The following is a 23,640-nucleotide window of genomic DNA, read 5'->3' on the forward strand; positions in this document are numbered from 1 at the left end:
ACAATCATGAAGTGGAACGACATTTATTGGATATTTCAAACTTTTTTAACAAATCAAAAACTGAAAAATTGGGCGTGCAAAATTATTCAGCCTCCTTAAGTTAATACTTTGTAGCGCCACCTTTTGCTGCGATTACAGCTGTAAGTCTACAATTTGCAAATGCACATTCATCTGGTCTGATGAAACAATAATAGAACTGTTTGGCCATAATTACCATTGTTATGTTTGGAGGAAAAGGGGGAGGCTTGCAAGCCGAAGAACACCATCCCAACCGTGAAGCACGGGGGTGGCAGCATCATGTTGTGGTGGTGCTTTGCTGCAGGAGAGACTGGTGCACTTCACAAAATAAATGGCATCACGAGGAAAGAAAATTATGTGGATATATTGAAGCAACATCTCAAGACGTCAGTCAGGAAGTTAAAGCTTGGTCGCAAATGGGTTTTCCAAATGGACAATGACCCCAAGCATACTTCCAAAGTTGTGGCAAAATGGCTTAAGGACAACAAAGTCAAGGTATTGGAGTGGCCATCACAAAGCCATGAACTCGACCCTATAGAACATTTGTGGGCAGAACTGAAAAAGCGTGGCCTACAAACCTGACTCAGTTACACCAGCTCTGTCAGGAGGAATGGGCCATAATTCACCCGACTTATTGTGGGAAGCTTGTGGAAGGCTACCCAAAACGTTTGACCCAAGTAAAAAATGTAAAGGCAATGCTACCAAATACTAATTGAGTGTATGTAAACTTCTGACCCACTGGGAATGTGATGAAATAAATACAAGCTGAAATAAATAATTCTCTCTGCTATTATTCTGACATTTCACATTCTTAAAATAAAGTGGTGATCCTAACTGACCTAAGACAGGGACTTTTGTGTAGGATTAAATGTCAGGGATTGTGAAAAACTGAGTTTAAATCTATTTGGCTAATGTGTATGTAAACTTCCGACTTCAACTGTACATAAAGCTGAGTGACTCACTCATCCACAGCTTTGGATCAAAATAAATAAGTACCAACATTCTTTCTGATAGTCTTTAATAAAGATATGTTTTCGGTATCCTTACCAGGACACCATGTACAGTATTATAATAGCCATTATGGGCTATTAACAGGACAATTTACCTTTACCAACACCTCTCTGTATTTGGATACTTTGTGGAAGGGGGCTCCCGATTAGATGGGGGCTCCTGTAGTGCAAAATGCGTTGCTACAGATGCAGGATCGATACCCGTGCCGGCTGCCACCGGGAGACCAATTAGGCAGCTTTTGGTTTTAATTCAGAATCCTCCAATCCTCTATATGTAATTATTGGCTGAGAGTCATATTTTTTTATTTACTGTAGGCCTACCGTTGGCCAGATCTCACTAGTCTCACTATTGTTGAGTAATGTGCTGATAAAAGTGGTGTATGTCTTATTTATTTAAAGTGCATTTTAAAGTTCGAAGCAATAGGATTAGCCTACAACAATTTTTGCACCGTTTCGCACTGCTCTGAGACAAGCATGGGGACTTATCTGGATAAATTAACAAGATTTTTATTTTCACTGAATCTCCGTTTGGGTATTGGTTAGACTACAATTATACAATTAGGATGTAGAAATGTTATGCTCTTCATGTAACCTTTATTTAACTAGGCAAGTCAGTTAAGAACAAATTCTTATTTACAAGGACAGCCTACTCCTTCCTCCCTGTCGGGGAATTGAACCCCGGTCTCCTCGCGTGCCCGCACGACACGGGGATTCTTTAGCTAAATAGCCCAGTATTGTAGCCCACTCCCGACCGTCACGTTGTACAGCTCCATATTTTCCATTCCATCCTAATGGAAACCCAGAGGGTTTTTCGTTTTTCTTGGAATAGAAATACCATAATATTAATCCATTTAATTAAGCAGCATTTCTTAAAATCAGTCCCATATACTATGTTCTTACAAAAAAGGTTTGAAATTGTCTATTACAGCCACTATTGAAGGCTTTCAAATGCTTCTCAAAGATCCCCTCTGGTGGTCAAACTAGCACTAACTAGTATTTATGGTACCAGTGGTTCACACTTTACTGCCCCCCAGCCATAAGAAGTTTTGAGTAGCTTGGATGAATAAGGTGCCCAGAATAAACTGCCTGCTGCTCAGGCCCAGAAGCTAAGATGCATATTATTAGTAGAGTTGAATAGAAAACACTCTGAAGTTACAACATAACTCATATGGCAAAAAAATAAATAATAATCCAACCAGGAAGTGGGAAATCTGAAGTTTGTAGGTTTTCATGTCTTTGCCTATCCAATATACAGTGTAACATTTTGTCCGATTGAAATTCCTAAGGCTTCCACTAGCTACCAACAGTCTTCAAAACCTTGTTTCAGGCTTCTACTGTGAAGGGGGAGAGACTAAGAGCTGTTTGAGTCAGGTGTCTGGCAGAATGCCATGAGCTCAGTCTCGCGCGCGGCCGTGAGCACGAGCTTTGTTCATTTTCCTTTCTAAAGACAAAGGAATTGTCCGGTTGGAATATTATTGAAGATTTATGATAAAAACATCCTAAAGATTGATTCTATACATCGTTTGACATGTTTCTACAAACTGTCATGGAACTGTCATCTGAACTAAGTGCCTGCGCCTTGTGAATATGGATTTGTGAACTAAACTTGCGAACAAAAGGGAGGTATTTGGACATAAATTATGGACTTTATCGAACAAAACAAACATTTATTGTGGAACTGGGATTCCTGGGAGTGCATTCCGATGAAGATCATCAAAGGTAAGGGAATATTTATAATGCTATTTCTGTCTTCTGTTGACTCCACAACATGGCAGGTATCTGTATGGCTTGTTTTGGTCTCTGTGCACTGTACTCAGATTATTGCATGGTGTGCTTTTTAAGTAAAGCTTTTTTTAAATCTGACACAGCGGTTGCATTAATGAGACGTATATATTTAATTCCATGTATAACACTTGTATTTTCAGCAACATTTATGATGAGTATTTCTGTAAATTGATGTGGCACTCTGCAAAATCAATGGATGTTTTGGAAGCAAAACATTACTGAACATAAGGCACCAAAGTAAACTGAGATTTTTGGATATAAATATGAACTTTATCGAACAAAACATACATGTATTGTGTAACATGAAGTCCTATGAGTGTCATCTGATGAAGATCATCTGATGACTGATCATAATCTTGATGTGATTGACCTGACTGAAACATTGAATTTACTGTGTTAAATGAGGCCTCACCTCCTGGTTACACTAGTGACCATATCTCCCGTGCATCCCGCAAAGGCAGAGGTGTTGCTAACATTTACGATAGCAAATTTCAATTTACAAAAAAAAAGAAGATGTTTTTGTCTTTTGAGCTTCTAGTCATGAAATCTATGCAGCCTACTCAATGACTTTTTATAGCTACTGTTTACAGGCCTCCTGGGCCATATACAGCGTTCCTCATTGAGTTCCCTGAATTCCTATCGGACCTCATAGCTTTAACTTGACTTTAACCTTTTGTGACTAGGGGACAGTATTTTCATTTTTTTAGAAAAAAAACGTTCCCGTAGTAAACGGGATATTTTGTCAGGACAAGATGCTAGAATATGCATATAATTGACAGCTTAGGATAGAAAACACTCTAAAGTTTCCAAAACTGTAAAAATATTGTCTGTGAGTATAACAGAACCGATGTTGCAGGCGAAAGCCTGAGAGAAATCCAATCCGGAGTGCCTCATGTTTTGAAAGCGCTGCGTTCCAAAGTGTCCCTGAATGGGCAATCAACCAGATTACTCTTTCTCCGTATTCCCGAAGGTGTCTACAGAATTGTGACGTAGTTTTATGCATTTATGTTGAAGAATACCCGTAGGCGGCTACATTGCGCAAGTGGTCACCTGATGCTCCCAGAGAGATTCTCGCGTAAAATACAGAGGTAGCCATTACTCCAATCGGTCCTACTGAAAAACGAATTGTCCCGATGGATATATTATTGAATAGATATTTGAAAAACGCCTTGAGGATTGATTATAAACAACGTTTGCCATGTTTCTGTCGATATTATGCAATTTCCGGGCGATTTCTCAGCCAAACGTGAAGAACAAACTGAGCTATTTCGCCTACAAAAATTATATTTTGGGAAAAAAGGAAGATTTTCTATCTAACTGGGAGTCTCGTGAGTGAAAACATCCGAAGCTCATCAAAGGTAAACTATTTCATTTGATTGCTTTTCTGATTTCCGTGACCAAGTTACCTGCTGCTAGCTGGACAAAATGCTATGCTAGGCTATCAATAAACTTACACAAATGCTTGTCTAGCTTTGGCTGTAAAGCATATTTTGAAAATCTGAGATGACAGGGTGATTAACAAAAGGCTAAGCTGTGTCTCAATATATTTCACTTGGGATTTTCATGAATAGGAATATTTTCTAGTAATATTTATGTCCGTTGCGTTATACTAATTAGTGTCAGATGATGACAACGGTCCCGTTCACGGGATGAGGTGTCACTAGAGGTTAATATTCACATGGAAAAGTCCACAGACCCACTCTAAAAGGCTTTCGGAGCCATCATCGACTCAGTGGGTTTTGTCCAACATGTCTCTGGACCTACTCACTGTCACAGTCATACTCTGGACCTAGTTCTGTCCCATGGAATAAATGTTGTGGATCTTAATGTCTTTCCTCATAATCCTGGACTATCGGACCACCATTTTATTACGTTTGAAATCGCAACAAATAATCTGCTCAGACCCCAACCAAGGAGCATCAAAAGTCGTGCTATTAATTCACAGACAACACAAAGATTCCTTGATGTCCTTCCAGACTCCCTATGCCTACCCAAGGACGTAAGAGGACAAAAATCAGTTAACCACCTAACCGAGGAACTCAATTTAACCTTGTGCAATACCCTAGATGCAGTTGCACCCCTAAAAACTCAAAACATTTCTCATAAGAAACTTGATGTCCTTCCAGACTCCCTATGCCTACCCAAGGACGTCAGAGGACAAAAATCAGTTAACCACCTAACTGAGGAACTCAATTTAACCTTGTGCAATACCCTAGATGCAGTTGCACCCCTAAAAACTCAAAACATTTCTCATAAGAAACTAGCTCCCTGGTATACAGAAAATACCCGAGCTCTGAAGCAAGCTTCCAGAAAATTGGAACGGAAATGGCGCCACACCAAACTGGAAGTCTTCCGACTAGCTTGGAAAGACAGTACCGTGCAGTATCGAAGAGCCCTTACTGCGGCTCGATCATCCTATTTTTCCAACTTAATTGAGGAAAATAAATACATTTATTCTGTGTTTATTCTGCCAGGACCTAGGATCAAGAGAGACACTCAAGTGTTTTAGTACTATATCTCTTGACACAACGATGGAAATAATCATGGCCTCTAAACCGTCAAGCTGCATACTGGAGCCTATTCCAACTAAACTACTGATAATAAATAAAGCCTCTCTTGAAAAAGACAAACCTTGACCCAGAAAATATTTAAAAACTAATTGGCCTATTTTGAATCTTCCATTCCTCTCAAAATGTTTAGAAAAGACTGTTGCGCAGCAACTCTCTGCCTTTCTGAAGACAAACAATGTATACAAAATGCTTCAGTCTGGACTGCACTTGTGAAGGTGGTAAATGACCTTTTAATGGCATCAGACCGAGGCTCTGCATTTGTCCTCGTGCTCCTAGACCTTAGTGCTGCTTTTGATACCATCGATCACCACATTCTTTTGGAGAGATTGGAAACCCAAATTGGTCTACATGGACAGGTTCTAGCCTGGTTTAGATATTATTTGTCGGAAAGATATCAGTTTGTCTCTGTGAATGGTTTGTCCTCTGTGAATGGTTTGTCCTCTGTGAATTTCGGTGTTCCTCAAGGTTCCGTTTTAGGACCACTATTGTTTTCACTATATATTTTACCTCTTGGGGATGTCATTCGAAAACATAATGTTAACTTTCACTGCTATGCAGTTGCACACAGCTGTACGTTTCAATGAAACATGGTGAAGCCCCAAAATTGCCATCGCTAGAAGCCTGTGTTTCAGACATAAGGAAGTTTACTGCTAACCTTACTGCTAACCTACAAAGCATTACATGGGCTTGCTCCTACCTATCTCTCTGATTTGGTCATGCTGTACATACCTATATGTACGCTACGGTCACAAGACGCAGGCCTCCTAATTGTCCCTAGAATTTCTAAGCAAACAGCTGGAGGCAGGGCTTTCTCCTATAGAGCTCCATTTTTATGGAATGGTCTGCCTACCCATGTGAGAGACGCAAACTCGGTCTCAACCTTTAAGTCTTTACTGAAGACTCATCTCTTCAGTGGGTCATATGATTGAGTGTAGTCTGGCCCAGGAGTTTGAAGGTGAACGGAAAGGCTCTGGAGCAACGAACCGCCCTTGCTGTCTCTGTCTGGCCGGTTCCCCTCTTTCCACTGAGGTTCTCTGCCTCTAACCCTATTACAGGGGTGAGTCACTGGCTTACTGGTGCTATTTCATGCCGTCCCTAGGAGGGGTGCGTCACTTGAGTGGGTTGAGTCACTGATGTGATCTTCCTGTCTGGGTTGGCACCCCCCCTTGGGTTGTGCCGTGGCGGAGATCTTTGTGGGCTATACTCGGCCTTGTCTCAGGGTGGTAAGTTGGTGGTTGAATTTATCCCTTTAGTGGTGTGGGGGCTGTGCTTTGGCAAAGTGGATGGGGTTATATCCTTCCTGTTTGGCCCTGTCCGGGGGTATCATCGGCCACAGTGTCTCCTGACCCCTCCTGTCTCAGCCTCCAGTATTTATGCTGCAGTAGTTTATGTGTCGGGGGCTAGGATCAGTTTGTTATATCTGGAGTACTTCTCCTGTCTTATCTGGTGTCCTGTGTGAATTTAAGTATGCTCTCTCTAATTATCTTTTTCTCTCTCTCTTTCTTTCTCTCTCTCGGAGGACCTGAGTCCTAGGACCATGCCTCAGGACTACCTGGCATGATGACTCCTTGCTGTCCCCAGTCCACCTGGCCGTGCTGCTGCTCCAGTTTCAACTGTTCTGCCTGCGGCTATGGAATCCTGACCTGTTCACCGGACGTGCTACCTGTCACAGACCTGCTGTTTTCAACTCTCTAGAGACAGCAGGAGTGATAGAGATACTTTTAATGATCGGCTATGAAAAGCCAACTGACATTTACTCCTGAGGTGCTGACTTGATGCACCCTCGACAACTACTGTGATTATTATTATTTGACCATGCTGGTCATTTACGAACATTTGAACATCTTGGCCATGTTCTGTTATAATCTCCACCCGGCACAGCCAGAAGAGGACTGGCCACCCCTCATAGCCTGGTTCCTCTCTAGGTTTCCTTCTAGGTTTTGGCCTTTCTAGGGAGTTTTTCCTAGCCACCGTGCTTCTACACCTGCATTGCTTGCTGTTTGGGGTTTTAGGCTGGGTTTCTGTACAGCACTTTGAGATATCAGCTGATGTACAAAGGGCTATATAAATACATTTGATTTGATCAAAGGTTAGTGGTTAATTTTATCTCTATTTCTGCTTTTTGTGACTCCTCTCTTTGGCTGGAAAAATGGCTGTGTTTTTCTGTGACTAGGTGCTGACCTAACATAATCATATGGTGTGCTTTTTCTGTGAAGCCTTTTTGAAATCGGACACTGTGGTGGGATTAACAACAAGTTTATCTTTAAAATGGTGTGTAATACTTGTATGTTTGAGGAATATTAATTATGAGGTTTCTGTTGTTTGTGTTTGGCACCCCTGCATTTTCACTGGCTGTTGTCAAATCGATTCCGTTAACAGGATTTCAGCCGTAAGAAGTTAAATAACGTGCCATAGAATTCTGTGGCACCATGCAAGCTGTGCTGCAGTACGCTGCAACTTTTAAAGGACGAACCACTGTAGTTTTGATGTCTTCACTATTATTCTACAATGTAGAAAATAGTAAAAATAAAGAAAAACCCTTGAATGAGTAGGTGTTCTAAAACTTTTGACCGGTAGTGTATGCTTATACACGCAAATATATTCATAACCTCCATTTGTACCCTCTTCCCAGACAAGCCCTTCCCCCTCCTAAGTCTAGGATGTACAATGAATCTCTATGGCTAGGCAGGTGGTGTTATCGTCCCATCCCGAGTCCGGAACCTTTGGTACTCCTCCACACATCTCCCGGTCTTCTTTGCGGTCAGGAGAGGCTTTGAGACTAGGGAGTATACATTCTGGCAGCCTGCCTCAGTCCCTTGTTAATTTTCCGGACTCATACACATAGGGCTATTTGAGAATAAGCGACCCATTCATACTCAAGTGAATATATTGACGCAAAAATATTGAGTGAAAATAATGATATATAACAGTGAAGCTATAACATACTGAGAGCCTAATAATGATATAAAAATATGATATAAGATAACGTCATAGGGCAGTAGTTTACAATCTATTAAATATAACACATGCCTCCCATCTCACCTTTACGAAAACCTTCTGTCTCAGAGACAGGCCCCCTTTGTTATATGACTATAAACATACTAAAACATGCTCAAGTCCATAGCATCGGGGGGTAGGGGTGCAGCACCCACAATGTTTTTTTAAATTAAATTAAAATTGAAATGTTTTTTTCACAAAAGTGGTGCACTGGGACTTTATTACCATTAGCTGACCGATACAGATGTCTGTAAAACAAAAACATTATTTCAGCATCTCCACTTTGGCAAAAAAAGATAGTTGTATAATCAACCTTTTCATGCGTGAGGGTAGGGGTGCAGCACCCACAATGTTTTTTTAAATTAAATTAAAATTGAAATGTTTTTTTCACAAAAGTGGTGCACTGGGACTTTATTACCATTAGCTGACCGATACAGATGTCTGTAAAACAAAAACATTATTTCAGCATCTCCACTTTGGCAAAAAAAGATAGTTGTATAATCAACCTTTTCATGCGTGAGTTCCAAATATCTCTAACAGTCACCCCAGGGTGAGTTGTTTTATGCATGTGATGTCAGAATGCACTCACTGCTTCAAAATGTGATTGACACAACAGGACAGTTAGCCTATAGATAATTAGCAGGAAGCGCAGGTTATGTTTCAACTTGTCAATTTGAAATGATTTTCTAACAATTTTTCTTTTCGAACAACCGTTTGAATTGAGGAGTGTTCCACCTCCGAATTAATTCACATAGAAGTAGCCCATTTCATTGTTGCGGACAATTTATGTTTGAGGCTTTAAAACTTCTTAGGGCTGCAATCCCGTTAACGGGATGATATGACAACAGCCAGTGAAAGTGCAGGGCGCCAAATTCAAAACAACAGAAATCTCATATTTAAAATTCCTCAAACATACATGTATCTTATACCATTTTAAAGGTAATCTTGTTGTTAATTCTACAACAGTGTCTGATTTCAAATAGGCTTTACAGCGAAAGCACCACAAACGATTATGTTAGGTCACCACCAAGCCAAAGAAAAACTCAGCCATTTTTCAAGCCAAAGAGAGGAGTCACAAAAGCACAAATAGGATAAAATGAATCACTAACCTTTGATGACCTTCATCAGATGACACTCCTAGGACTTCATGTTACACAATACATGTATGTTTTGTTCGATAAAGTTCATATTTATATAAAAAAATCTTAGTTTACGTTGGCGCTTTACGTTCACTAGTTCCAAAAACATCCAGTGATTTTGCATAGCCACATCGATTCAACAGAAACACTCATCATAAATGGAGATGATAATAAGTTATACACATGGAATTATAGATTTCTCTCTCCTTAATGCAACCGCTGTGTCAGATTTTTTTTAAACTTTACGGAAAAAGCAAACCATGCAATAATCTGAGATGGCGCCCAGAAAATAAATACAATTTTCCGCCATGTTGGAGTCAACAGAAACCAGAAATCATATTATAAATATTCCCTTATCTTTGATGATCTTCATCAGAATGCACTCACATGAATCCTAGTTCCACAATAAATGGTTGATTTGTTCAATAATGTCCATTATTTATGTCCAAGTAGCTACTTTTGTTAGCGCGTTAGGTACACATATCCAAACGCTAGTGCAGGTCCCGCATAACTTCGGACAAAAACTTCAAAAAGTTATATTACAGGTCGAAGAAACATTTCAAACTAAGTATAGAATTAATCTTTAGGGTGTTGTTATCATAAATCTTCATTAAAGTTCCAACCGGAGAATTCCTTTGTGTCTAGAGAAGCAATGGAACGCAGGTCGATATCATGTGGAATGCGTGTTACCAGGAAATGGCTCTCTGCCAGTAACCTGACTCATTCAGCTTTTATTCAGGCCCACAACACAGTAGAAGCCTCATTCAAGTTTCTAAAGACGGTTGCCATCTAGTGGAAGCCCTAGGAAGTGCAACGTCATCCATATCCCACTGAAAATTCAATAGGACCTGGGTTGAATATCGACAGGCCGTTTACTCTGGGCACCTTTCATCCAAGCTACTCAATACTGCCCCAGCAGCCATAAGAAGTTAATGAGCCGGACAAACTTCTCTTTTCGATCAAGTATGCAGACATTTCTGCAGTCTTGCACTAACTTTTTCCCCATGGCATATTTTCTGTCTGGCGCTTGCTTTGCCTTCATTGTTGTTTTACTTTCAAATAATAACTTTGGACATGTGTACGTTCCTATCAAAGTAAGTGCTTCATTTTCTGTATATCGTGTTGTCGTTTCTATTCATATAGTATGTATGTATGAAGCATAATGTATTTACAGTTTTATTCACATGTTTTTAAGTTCTGGTGACAAATAATGCATTCTGAAATTTGCATCGATTTTAATGGTTTAATAGGTTGTACTGATTATGATGAGCTAAAGCTAAGCTTTTTGCAAGCTATGTCTGGTGCCATATTTGTTGACATAATACAATGCATTCTGTGTGTCACATAAATGTCTGTCAGACCAAAGATGTTAGAGGTGACGGAATGGTTCAATCATATTTTTCAAGTAAACTTCCGTAAGTGAATGAATGTAGACAACATCCATACTGCAAACAGTCCAAACTCATCTTGCCTCTTCTTATTATCTTTGGTTGACGCGAAAAAACAAACATGGTGTCACGCACAAACTACCCATCGTCGGATTACTTTCGATTTTTAGAAAGTGATTTACTCAATTAATTCGATCAATGGTGAGCTCACCTGTGATGTGATGAATTGTAAATAGTAATTGCTATTAGCTAAGTTATATTGTGGTTTCTGTCAGCTGAGAGTTAGCTAAATATGACTGCTTGTGTTACGTCAATCTTTCCTCAGTTAGCGTAAGAACTAATATAGCCTACATTTTAAGGTTTGGATAATTGCGTTACGCTGTCGCTACTTCTGTGAATGTCTGAACATTGCATCCAAAAATAAACTGGTCACATTCAATATATAACTTTGTAAGGACTGTATTTGTGAAAAATGTTCCTGTGAAAAAACAGTGTCACCAGCTCAAACGCTGACTGTTGCGTCAATCGAAACTGGACGGTCTAAATAAGCGTTCTAATCACACAGGTTTGAGCGTTACGTTGCAAGGACCACTGTAGAATGATCACACCAGTTTGTTGGTACGTGTCAAATCGTTAAGAAGTGTATCTTGCAAGATTCAACAATTGGAATTGTAAGAAGATGTTGCCCTGTCCCTTTCTCTGTGAATGTCATTAATTGGAATCCAGAAAGAACAAAACCCTGTCCTCAAACTTTAACATTAAAAGGTGCAGAACTATGTGAAAGACACAAAACATCTGCATTTTCCTACATCAAATGACAGCTACTTTTTGTGCAGTATTAATTTAACATCCTTACAAACCACTTAATGTAAATGTACATTACTGTATTTTACATAGGCTGGTCACCACTAGCTGCTAGCTTTCTGGAGCATATTGGACTGTTAGCTGAATAGATCCATTGGCCAATTTCTTGGGCCATGATACCTATTTTGCCAATTGGACTTGGACCTCTCTGCTACTCGGAACCCTACTAATCCATCACGACTGGTCTATCGACGTCACTAAAACTGACTTTCCTCTGTTGAGACGTCCCTCTAAGGCCCTTCTGCTAGCTTGCTAGCCCCGGCCCCCAGCTGTGCCCTGGACACCATATGTGAATTGATTGCCCCCCATCTATCTTCAGAGCTCATGCTGCTAGGTGACCTAAACTGGGACATGCTTAACACCCCGGCCATCCTACAATCTAAACTTGATGCCCTCAATCTCACACAAATTATCAATGAACCCCAAATCCATAAACACGGGCACCCTCATACATATCATTCTAACCAACTTGTCCTCCAAACACACCTCTGCTGTTTTCAACCAAGATGTCAGGGATCACTGCCTCATTGCCTGCATCTGTAATGGGTCTGCGGTCAAATGACCACCTCTCATCACGATCAAACGACCACCCCTCATCACTGTCAAAAGCTCCCTAAAACACTTCAGCGAGCAGGCCTTTCAAATCGACCTGGCCCGGGTATCCTGGAAGGATATTGATCTCATCCCATCAGTAAAGGATGCCTGGTTATTCTTTAAAAGTGCCTTCCTCACAATCTTAAATAAACATGCCCCATTCAAAAAATGTAGAACAGGAACAGATATAGCCCTTGGTTCTCTCCAGACCTGACTGCCCTTGACCAGCACAAAAACATCCTGTGGCGTTCTGCATCAGCATCTAATAGCCCTCATGATATGCAACTTATCAGGGAAGTCAGGAACCAATATACACAGGCAGTTAGGAAAGCTAAGGCTAGCTTTTCAAACAGAAATGTGCATCCTGTAGCACAAACTCAAATACGTTATGGGACACTGTAAAGTCCATGGAGAATAAGATTCTCCTTCACTCAAATCTAGATAGCTGATGTTCTGAAAAAGCTGCAAAAACTGGACCCCTACAAATCAGCCGGGCTAGACAATCTGGACCCTCTCTTTCTAAAATTATCTGCCGAAATTGTTGCAACCCCTATTACTAGCCTACTGTAAGTTGCTTTGTATAAGAGGGTCTACTAAAATGGAAAAGGAATGAATAAGCCAAATCAGAATTCACATAGAAATAAGTTGTATTTCAAGAACCTGGAAAACAATCGCAGCACCCCCACCCCCAAACTACTTCTCGTGGCTAACACAGTTTCTAACACTGTTGTCCCAAAATCTAATTACAGCAAATTACACAAATACAGTAATACTGAATGTGTGTAAATTATGGATGATCAAATCCATATGGTTTTGTACACTTTGGATGGGAATTAAGGGATTTCGGAACTCTATAGGGAGCCATTTCGAACTTCAAACATGGTTTTATCCTGCACAGACTGGTTGTGACTTGGAACCTGAACTTAATTGAGGAAACCCAGTTTGGAATGACAGGTCAATGGGATCGCCCCGAGGTCTACATCTATTTAAACTGCAACTACATCACCACTAACCCCAATTGTTAAAGGTTGGGATTGGGTGAAAGAGAAAGCTGATCACGGAACAGCACTTAGGGGAAAACAATTCAGAGTTCCTCTTGTCTTGAGGATGAAGCTGTGCATATCCACTCCATTACTAAGACTGTAATTGGGCAAGCCCCTCAGCACATGGATCGATAGTGACGAAAGCACAGTCTGTTTATGGGAGTCAATCACAGGTGACTGGTTGCTCCTTAATTGGGAAGGACGGGCTCATAGTAATGGCTGGAAAGGAATAAATGGAATGGTATCAAACATCAAACACATCTCTTCCACTCCACTCCAGCCATTCTTATGAGACATCCTCCTCCCCTCAGCAGCCTCCTGTGGAGTCAATGGAGTGTAAAATCAGAGCTTTTGTGTCCAGGATGTAACGTATCCTTCACCAGACATTGATATGTTGTTTTTTCTGAGACTTGCATTGTCACGGGGAGGTGTCAAATGGAGGGGGGTGGGTGTGGGGAGGTCTGAACTAAGAACTGTGAGAAATAATTTAATTGTGTTCAAAACAATGGGTTGTAGTTCATAATGTACTGCACCTAGCAGATAGTTTACATTATCCAGTTTGTTAGGGCAGTACCTATCAGCCTGTCAGGCCCTTCCTCTCCCTTGTTCTGACCTCTGATGCTACCTGCTATTCCATCAGTATTTAATTCACAGTCAAGACATTGCTCATGCCACTGCTTTAGGCTGGAGATTCAACCTGTCGGGTCATTTTCCACTTTCACCTTTTCTCCTCAAGCAGATCACTGAATATTTATACTCTCCTCCATGTTGGGTAAGTAATATCTGTGCTGACCATGAAAAGGATAACGGCTGTATTAGATTAATGCAACATATCAATGCAGGTCTATCACATTTCCCACAATGTATTTTTAGATCCAGAGCAGGTGCTTTCTGTATTACAAAGAAGGGAGACAACGGATGCTGTTTTGAGAGCAATATGCTGCAATATCACAATCAAGGTCAATTAAATGACAGAAACACTGGTATATGTTTCCTTTAGGACAGTTCACTTAGTTAGCCCAGACAAAATAATGGGACTAATGCATAGCTATTGAGAACAATACACCTTGTCAGGCTGACACTACATATTCCAACAACTATGTGCTAAAGTACATCTCATTCACTTCCCTCTGGGAACCAAAACTCCATACCGTAGTCAGTCGTTTCACATCACTGGTTTGACCTTTTCGTGTGTCTACCACTGGTCAGCTGCTGACATCAGACCTGATTGGCATGCAAGAACTGTTATAAGCTATCATTGATAGTTTACAGCCCTCTGGGGTTAGAAGTAAAACCTATTTTAATAACGCTGACTATATTCTAATGGGGTATCGGTTAACTGAGTTTAATCTGCTTCAATAGCGAACATGCCAAGCACACAGGACAAACGTCTCAATGCCAGAGCAATATTGTCAACCCATAACCTTGCTAATACCCATTGGCAACAGGACAGGATGATGATGGTTGTGTCTAGAAAATCTCTCAATTTTTAACAAAGGCCCAGCCACTAGCTTGGGAGAGGGAGATAGTGATGCACATAAAGGCCGTTGCATAATGTTTTTATGATGACACCACCAAGCCTATGGAAGCCCCATCTGCATTCTAATGTCCAAGACAGCGGAACAAAGCCTGCTACGCTAACCAACCGAACCTTGAAGGGATGACTAGTCATAAATCTTTGACCTTTTCACAGACTTCAGAGTAGACTAGACCTTAGCCTGAGTCAAACCTAAGCTTAAATAATATTGAGAACAAGGACTATGGGAAAAAATAAACACAATCCCATTTTCAAATAGCAGAAACAGAATCCTCACCTTGAAGAGCCGCAGGATGTTGGCCACCATGATGGACACCGAGCTAGCCGCTGCCCCTATGACCCCCACCACCTTATCCGGCTTGGCAAAGATGGGTGCGTCCCCGTTGGCGCAGCGCACGTCTGAGCCATCCCTCTCGATGAGTGCCTGAACGAAGGTCAGTGACTGCTCCAGGGCATAGGTGTCTCTGGAACACGTGTCCAGGATGCGCGCCCCCAGGGTCACGTTCGGTAGCAGCTCTGGGTCCTTGTTGATCAGGTCAATGGCAAACAGCATGGCCTCCAGCCTATGAATGCCCTTCTCTTTCTTCAGCTCCCCGCAGGGCACTCCTCTCTCGCCACGGGAGTGCACAGGGAACAGGCCACCCAGCATGATGTCACCGTCCAGTCGGATAGAATGGGCGTACTCCTGCAGAGGCAGCTGCGGGTCCGAGACCTTCTGAGTGGCAGAGACCAACAGCCAGTAGCATTTGGTAGTCAGTAGGAAGAGGAAGCAATAATGGGAGAGGGAGGGGTGTTTGGACTCCCTGGCCATGGTGGTAGCAGTGCAGGTGAGTGGGATAGTGGGTCAGGGGAGGGATGGTGTAGCACTGGACGATCGGAGCAGCAGGCAGCTGGTGGGTGGTGGTGGGTGCACAGGGTGGGGCGTACCATGGGTGCCCCTCTCTAAATCAGGGGAGGGTTAGGGATGATTACCTCTTGGTTTCAAAGAGCTGCTGATGCATGTTCCTGGCATCACTGGGAAGGAGGTGCAGTTTGAGTGATATAAGGGAGCTGGAGAGAAGAGAGGCTGAGTTTCTCACACTGGCTGGACAGTGGTGATCTCTCTCTGCAATCCTTGGCATCACATGCTCAAAAGACCCTGTTTGTGATGTGAGACAAAGGGAAATACAATGAATCTGTTACACAATGTAGGGTTGAGCTCTCTATTAGACACAGGCACATAAGTCATTAAACATATACAGAGAGGTCCGGAATTACTGGATCCCTTGATAAAGAAGACTGTATGAAATACATAAGTACAGAGGTATATTGTATGCAATATAATAATGCAATTGTCCAGAGAAAGATTTTTCAGTACTCCAGCACCCTCCCCTTGCAAGATATCGCCACCGAGCCTCTTTATAAAATGTTTTATGAGATTGGAGAACACATTGGGAGGGACCTTAGATGATTCCTCCATACAAAATATTTCTCAATTCTTGATATCCTTAAACTGAGTTTATGGACTGCTCTCTTTATTTCAAACCACATGTTTTTAATAAGGTTCCAGTCCGGAGACTGAGATGGCCACTGCAAAATGTTGATTTTTCTTTGAGGATTTAAATGTGTGCTTGGGGATATTATCTTGCTTGAAGATCCACTTGCGGCCAAGACTCCTGGCAGAGGCAACCAGGTTTTTGGCTAGAATATTCTAGTACTCGGTAAAGTTCATGATGCCATTGACCTTAACAAGGGCCCCAGGACCAGTGGAAGAAAAATACCCCATAATATCAAGATCCACAACCATATTTTACAGTATGGATTAGGTATTTTCTGCATGAGCATTGTTCTCTCTAAGACCAAACCCACGTATCATATGACCATAACACCGGTTCCAATCCAAGTGCCAATGCCGTTTAGCAAACTCCATGGTCAGATGACATCAAAATATAGCTCTTTGGCCCAGACACCAATGGTCAGTATTTATTTCATTGTTTTTTGCTCATCTGTATCAAGGGATCCAATAATTCCGGACCCCGCTCTATAAGAAAGGCATACGACCACACGCAAAGTCACAGCCCAACCACAAAGTGGTAGGCCACATAAGCTCACAGAGTGGGACTACCGAGTGCTGAAGCATGTAGCGGATAAACATTGTCTGTCCTCAGTTGCAACACTCACTACTGAGTTCCAAACTGTATCTGGAAGCAATGTCAGCACAATAACTGTTTTCAGGAGCTTCATGAAATGGGTTTCCATGGCCGAGCAGCCGCACACAAGCCTAAGATCACCATGTGCAATGCCAAGTGTCGGCGGGAGTGGTGTAAAGCAGTGGAAATTAGTTCTCTGAAGTGATGAATCACACTTCACCATCTGGCATTCCGACGGACAAATCTGGGTTTGGTGGATGCCAGGAGAACGCTACCTGCCCCAAAGCATAGCACCATGTGTAAAGTTTGGTGGATGAGGAATAATGGTTGGGGCTGTTTTTCATGGTTTGGGCTAGGCCCCTTAGTTCCAGTAAAGGGAAATCTTAACGCTACAGCAACTTAGTGGGAACAGTTTGGGGAAAGCCATTTCCTGTTTCAGCATGACAATGCCCCCGTGCACAAAGCGAGGACCATACAGAAATGGTTTGTCGAGATCAGTGTAGAATAACTTGACTGGCCTGCACAGAGCCCTGACCTCAACGCCATCTAACACCTTTGGGAGGAATTGGAACGCCGACTGAGATCCAGGCCTAATCGCCCAACATCAGTGCCCGACCTCACTAATGTTCGTGGCTGAATAGAAGCAAGTTCCTGCAGCAATGTTCCAGAATCTAGTGGAACACCTTCCCAGAAGAGTGGAGGCTGTTATAGCAGCAAAGGAGGGACCAACTCCTTATTAATGCCCATGATTTTGGAATGAGATGTTAGACGAGAAGGTGACCACAAACTTTTGGTCATATGGTGTATGTGCACACGACACACTAAAGGCATCAAATTCAAATCTGGACCTCGAAGTCAGTTCTAATGTTTTTTTCATTCTTCCCCTCTAATCAGGGACTGTTTTAGACCTGGGACACCAAGTGGATACAATTAATTATTAGGTAGAATAGAAAACCAGCAGTATGCCAGACCTCCTGGGAAGGATTTTAATACCTCTGCACATAAGCATGCACCCATGCACAGGCACACACACACACACACAAAGAGGCAGACACAACAAACATCCACATGACACAGCAAGGAATCTCCCCTTGAAAACTGTGAACTCTTCAAACATACGCACATCTGCAAAAACTCTGTCTACAAAGCTGAGACTGTGCTTGATAAAAACATCAAAGAAGTGTATTATCATGTAGTAAACTATTGCATTTGCAATGACTCTTATCCTTACCCTGATGTGAATTTAAATTGCTGTGATGATTTTTACATAATCCATAGATATGTGTTTTACATAATCCATAGATATACAGTAAGCTACATAAGAATCGACACAGCAACATACCCAACAGCCTTACAGATATGTTGCCACACAATAGCATCGATTACAATGACAGAAACAGTGTGTGTGTGTGTGCACGCTGGCTGCTAGCCTGTAAAATGAAAACATGCCCGTCCTTTCTTCCGGAACTGAGAGGTTGGCTTACTGTCTTTTCTTTCACTGTTGCCTTACATAAAAACTCATTATCCACACTTATTTACGACTCAGAATACTTTTTGGTACAAATAACAATTCTCTTTAGAGTGCCCCTCGTATATTACAGAATCATACAAATGTTGCGCCTGATCAATGGAGGCTTCAGTGCACATTACAATTGTGTGACAGCTCCGGCCCTTACTCTAATCGTTCTTACCTTTTAACCAGATACTGATTGCTACCTGGGAAAACAGTGTGTGCCCTCTCCAGCCAGTCACTCTCATCCCAAAGAGCAACATGGCAGTGAGAGAAAAATGTGCAAGATGTGCATTGTGCACTCCTACATTTTTTTCTTTACAAAATATCAAATGTACAAAACACCAAACAATAACGTTTGTTACAGTTATAAAACAATTGATCTATAACTCTTTAAAAGAACCCATCGCTGCACAAATGAAGCATGTCGATAACAACCATATGTAGCATAGCATGAGTAGACCTAAGAATGCATGCACCTGTGCTGCACGTTCCCTTCTGTGGTGAACGGCGCAAAATTATTAACCACCTCCTAAACTCCAGATGTGCATGCAAACATTTCCATCATAAACGGTTGAGTTGTTCTAGCCTCACAAAAGGTATTGTTCTATGCTAGTAGCCGACTAATTTATGATGGATATTCTGAGTACTGAGAACATGTGATACATTTCTTGACCTAGAACTTTTGAATGTAATGAGAAAATGTAGATTTTCGCCTAAATAATACCCAAAAGTTTAAAAAAAATCATGAGCAACAATAACTAGTAATGCTGCATAGTTCTACTGTAAAAAGAATATTATATAAATTGCTGACATGTACTCACTTTTGAGGACACAAGATCAAGTACATAGTAGAAATATTATTAAATTATTGTTTTCCTATTCAACAAAAGTGTGGTAAGTGACTGAAATGCTTTCTGGGGTAAAGGACAAATGCTTTCCAAATACAGTAACAATCAAATTATAAACAATTTACTATAATATTTCACCTTTATTATAACTGTAAAATAAATATGATCATATTTAGTGACAGTACAAATTTGACCCCATTTCATATAACTGATGACAGAGCATTTTCTGCCAAGCCTCCTCTGAGTGACACAAAGAGAACATTTGAATGTCTGCAGACTCGTTTCAAGTTCAGCTTTCCTTATAAAGTGATTTTGTCCCTGTTTGACCAAGAGACAGTGTTCATGTTTCAATGCTAAAACATTACATTTTGTTCATGTTGAGAGTTTAAAATCTGGCTGAATAATTACAACTGTTGGATTGGTTAGACTGTCCCCTTTAATATGCTTTCTCCAAGGCTGGGCTCCATCCTTCAGAGGGAGATGAAATCTATTATTTGTCTGGAAAGGGAGTGACGTGTCACATTTTCTGGCCTATGCAAATGTGGGGGTAAAACCCTTCAAGTCAGCTCCACTGACAAAGTGGTAGCAGAAAGCAGACAGATGGGGCTTGCTGGCACTATAAGGCCCTGCAATGTTTACAGAGCTCTTTGTACACCAAAAGGTCAGTCGGAACCGGTCCAGAACCACTCAAAGTCCTAAATAGGGGACTTAACATCTAAGAGGTTGGCATGGCAGGCAATATACCAGTGGTACTCATTGCTCGGCCAGTGGGCCGCATTTGTGGCTCACAGTGATTTTCATTTTTTCATAATACATAACAATGATACAATTTCAATTCAATGTGTTTAATGCAGGGCTGAATCACTTCATTTAATGTATCTATTGTTCCCTGGACGGCAGATAGATGGAAGTATAGCGCTGCTGTTGAACAGAAACGCCGAAATGGAACGTTTGCCAAAATAGAACGCAACTGCTCAGCTACAGCGACCAATACATATCAGTTTGCTACTAGCTAATTTTGCAGTCTGGTAGACATGGATTGATTTATTGTAAAAATGGAACGTAAATCTACTGACAATGAAAATGAAAGGGAAGAGTTGGAAAACAACTTGACAGCTATGAACGAACAACCACCGGAGAACCAGGAAAATCAGGAAGATGGCGGCTGGGAAATGCAGCTAGCTAACGTAGCTAACGTGGCTCCGGTGGTTAAGAGAAGGATACGGTCGATTCAAGAAGAACACAGAAAGTTCCAAGAGAAATGGACAGACAAGTAATTTTTAGAACGCATAATGGGACTAGCCCATGTTGTTTTAATTGCCAGAAGGCAGTCAATTGTTTTAAACAAGCAAATTTAGAGCAACGTTTCCAGTCACACCATGCCCACTTTAACAAAACATATCCAACTCAAAGGACAGCTCAAAGAACAACAACAAATGATGGACAGATCTAACATTGTTCCAGAGAAAATGACAGAAGCAACATATAAGATTGCTTGGATACTCGCAAGAAACAAGAAGACCTTCACAGATGCAGAGATTGTCAAATAATGTTTTTTGGCCTCAGCGGAAATATTTTATGCTGATTTCACAAACAAGGAAACTATTTTAAAGAAAATTAATTAAAGGACTGCAACTCTCAGACTTGACCACAACAACGCGCATAGAAGACATCGGCGAGGACATCGCTAAGCAACTGATTACTGACATATTGTGGCGCCGTGTTTTAGTATTGTGCTTGACGAAAGCACTGATGTAAGTGACATTGACAGTTTTTATGTGTTCCCTCAAAACAAGTCGTTCAGAGAGGAAATGTTATGTTTACTACCCCTTCAGGGAGAGGATATTCTGAAAGCCCTTGTTCCATTTTTTGCTGATAATAATATTGACTGGCCAAATCTGGCAACTGTGCGCCCCAAACATGTGAGGGAAGGAGAAGGGACTCAACAATGAACATTGTGAAACAAAAACAGAGAAACAGACATACCAATGCACACCTGGATTGCCTCACAAGGATAGCAACAACAGATTATACATTTTGAATTAATTCAATCAAGGAGCAGAAGGGACATTTTTGCTCCTCCAACTACCGAGGTAACCCTTAATATGGGTCTTATACATGTGATGTAGCCTATTTGATGTGTGTATGTATATTTTTGTGATGTGCTGTACATCAAATCAATTGCATGTGCTCTTTCGCTATGAATCTGCTCTCAATTGATAATTGATAATATTTGAAGAAAAAGTACAATAAATTAAACATCTGTGCAGCCCTCTGAATGATTGTCTCAACCCAAAGTGCCCCCCTTACAAAAACTGCTATATACCAACAGGCTTATTTGTAGACTACCGTAATGACATGCAGCATCAACCCATAACCCAGCGAGTCCATAACGTTTTCTTCAACCCAACAATTGGGACCCACTCATCAACTACAATATCTAAGTGCAGAGCATATATTATCTTTAAATGACTACACACATAAAGCAACAACTTGGCAACAGCCAGTCAAAATGTTAAAAGGCTTTGACTTGAAGATTTGACCCACAGGTTACGATTAAGCAGCCTCCTCCCACTTTGATTCAACACACTGGTTGAATCAACAGCAACATTTTGTCTCAGCCTCATGGCAAAAGGTGTAGAATAGCATGAGATTAGCTATAAAAGTCTAATTTTTCTATTTTCCCATGGAATTGTTTTTAGAATTGTAGGAAGTTATTTGAGTCATTGCTCAGACCTTGTGGGCTGTGAAACTGCGGTGTGCCCCTGCTCATTCACCCATCACTGCAAACAAAAGCTATATCAATCAAATGTAGGCATAATAGTTTTTTTAATTAATAGGCCTAAAGTTTTTTTTATTAATACATTTTATAAAGTTATCAAAATGAATGATTTTTATTGTTGAAGACCTGATTGCACACTGCAATGCCCCCCCCCCCCCCTATTTTCAAAATAAAATCATTTGCACTTGTGATGAAGGTGCAATATGATCAATGAGCATGATGATTGAAAGGTGAGAATGTCACTCTGGGATTGTTTTATCAGATAGTATATTCAGTGGTTTGCATTGTACATTTCTTAACTTTTACTCTCTCTCCCTTTCGATCGATTTGGACTCTGTTGATGATGACAGAAATGCGCTGGAAACATGCATAACGACACAAAATTAACATGCATTTTTTTTGTATCAGTGTTTCCTTCAATGGGGCCACTTTTTTGACCATGTTTTTGAGTATCTACCAGAAAGACATATCACAAGCATACCCTGTGTTAACAGGTCAAAATGTGACTTTGGGTGAATGACTGTAAGCGTGAGTATCGAAAACTGATATTCTCAATTTCAAGTCTGTAGGCTATCGCTAAAGTAGAAGATAAAAACAAAAAAATCGAAACACATTAAAAAAAAGAACATGATTCATATCTCAGAATAAATAGTTATTAGAAATTCAACAATTAAGTAGGACTTACCTGAGGGTTACTGAGATCAGGTCCTTCGCGCTCACACTGCCACACCAATGCGGCGCAAGCTTTTGCTCATAGTGCTGAAAAAACACCACAGGAAGCCCGAGCGCGTTTCTTGTCTCGTGGAATCACCCAGTACTCCCACACGACGGTGAATGGTTTTTCAACTCTCTGCTACCTAATGCTTCTCTGATGGTTGTTAGTTGTTGCTGTACATACTGAGCAGTTTATTTCAATTGACTGTTTCAAATCACCATAACCCATGACCACACATGAAAACGTGTGCAGGGACTATTTAGGACGAATTCATATAATTCATGCTCAGAGTGTTTGCCTAGTCCAAAAGTGCATAGTGGCATGTTCCTTCCCTCAAGACATGCATAGCCAGGCTGGTCTCATACACTATACGTAACATAGTCAACATAAATAGGTAAATATTATTATGATATGTTTGGTTTGGCTTGGTTACATAAGACAGATGGTTACTTAAGGAAAAAATGAACGTGGGATGGTTGGTTGGGTTGTATGGGTTGGCGTACAACACAAAGTCTAGCAACCAAGAGGATGAGAGTTTGAATCTCATCATGGACAACTTTAGCTTTTTAGCTACTTTGAAACAGCTTAGCATGTTAGTTAATTAACCCTTCCCCTAACCTTAACCCCTTTAGCTAACCCTTCCCCTAAACCCAATCCTTTTAGTTAACCCTTCCTCTAACCCTAACTCTTTAACCTAACTCATAAACT

The 23,640-nt window shown here is 41.0% G+C and overlaps 1 protein-coding gene across 1 annotated transcript in view; it reads right to left on the reverse strand.

The window, feature by feature from the left end:
* Nucleotides 1–23,247, reverse strand: part of LOC109867642 (metabotropic glutamate receptor 8) — a 216,355-nt gene extending 193,108 nt beyond the window's left edge. The window contains exons 1-2 of the mRNA XM_020456892.2: nt 22,903–23,247; nt 15,223–16,083 (exon numbers count right to left, since the gene is read on the reverse strand). Of these exons, the coding sequence (XP_020312481.1) occupies nt 15,223–15,756 (534 nt within the window). The 5' untranslated portion in view covers nt 15,757–16,083; nt 22,903–23,247. The remainder of the gene's footprint in view (nt 1–15,222; nt 16,084–22,902) is intronic.
* Nucleotides 23,248–23,640: the final 393 nt, after the last annotated feature.

Source organism: Oncorhynchus kisutch, linkage group LG22, assembly GCF_002021735.2.
Source record: "Oncorhynchus kisutch isolate 150728-3 linkage group LG22, Okis_V2, whole genome shotgun sequence".
In the NCBI taxonomy this organism is placed as follows: Eukaryota; Metazoa; Chordata; class Actinopteri; order Salmoniformes; family Salmonidae; genus Oncorhynchus; species Oncorhynchus kisutch.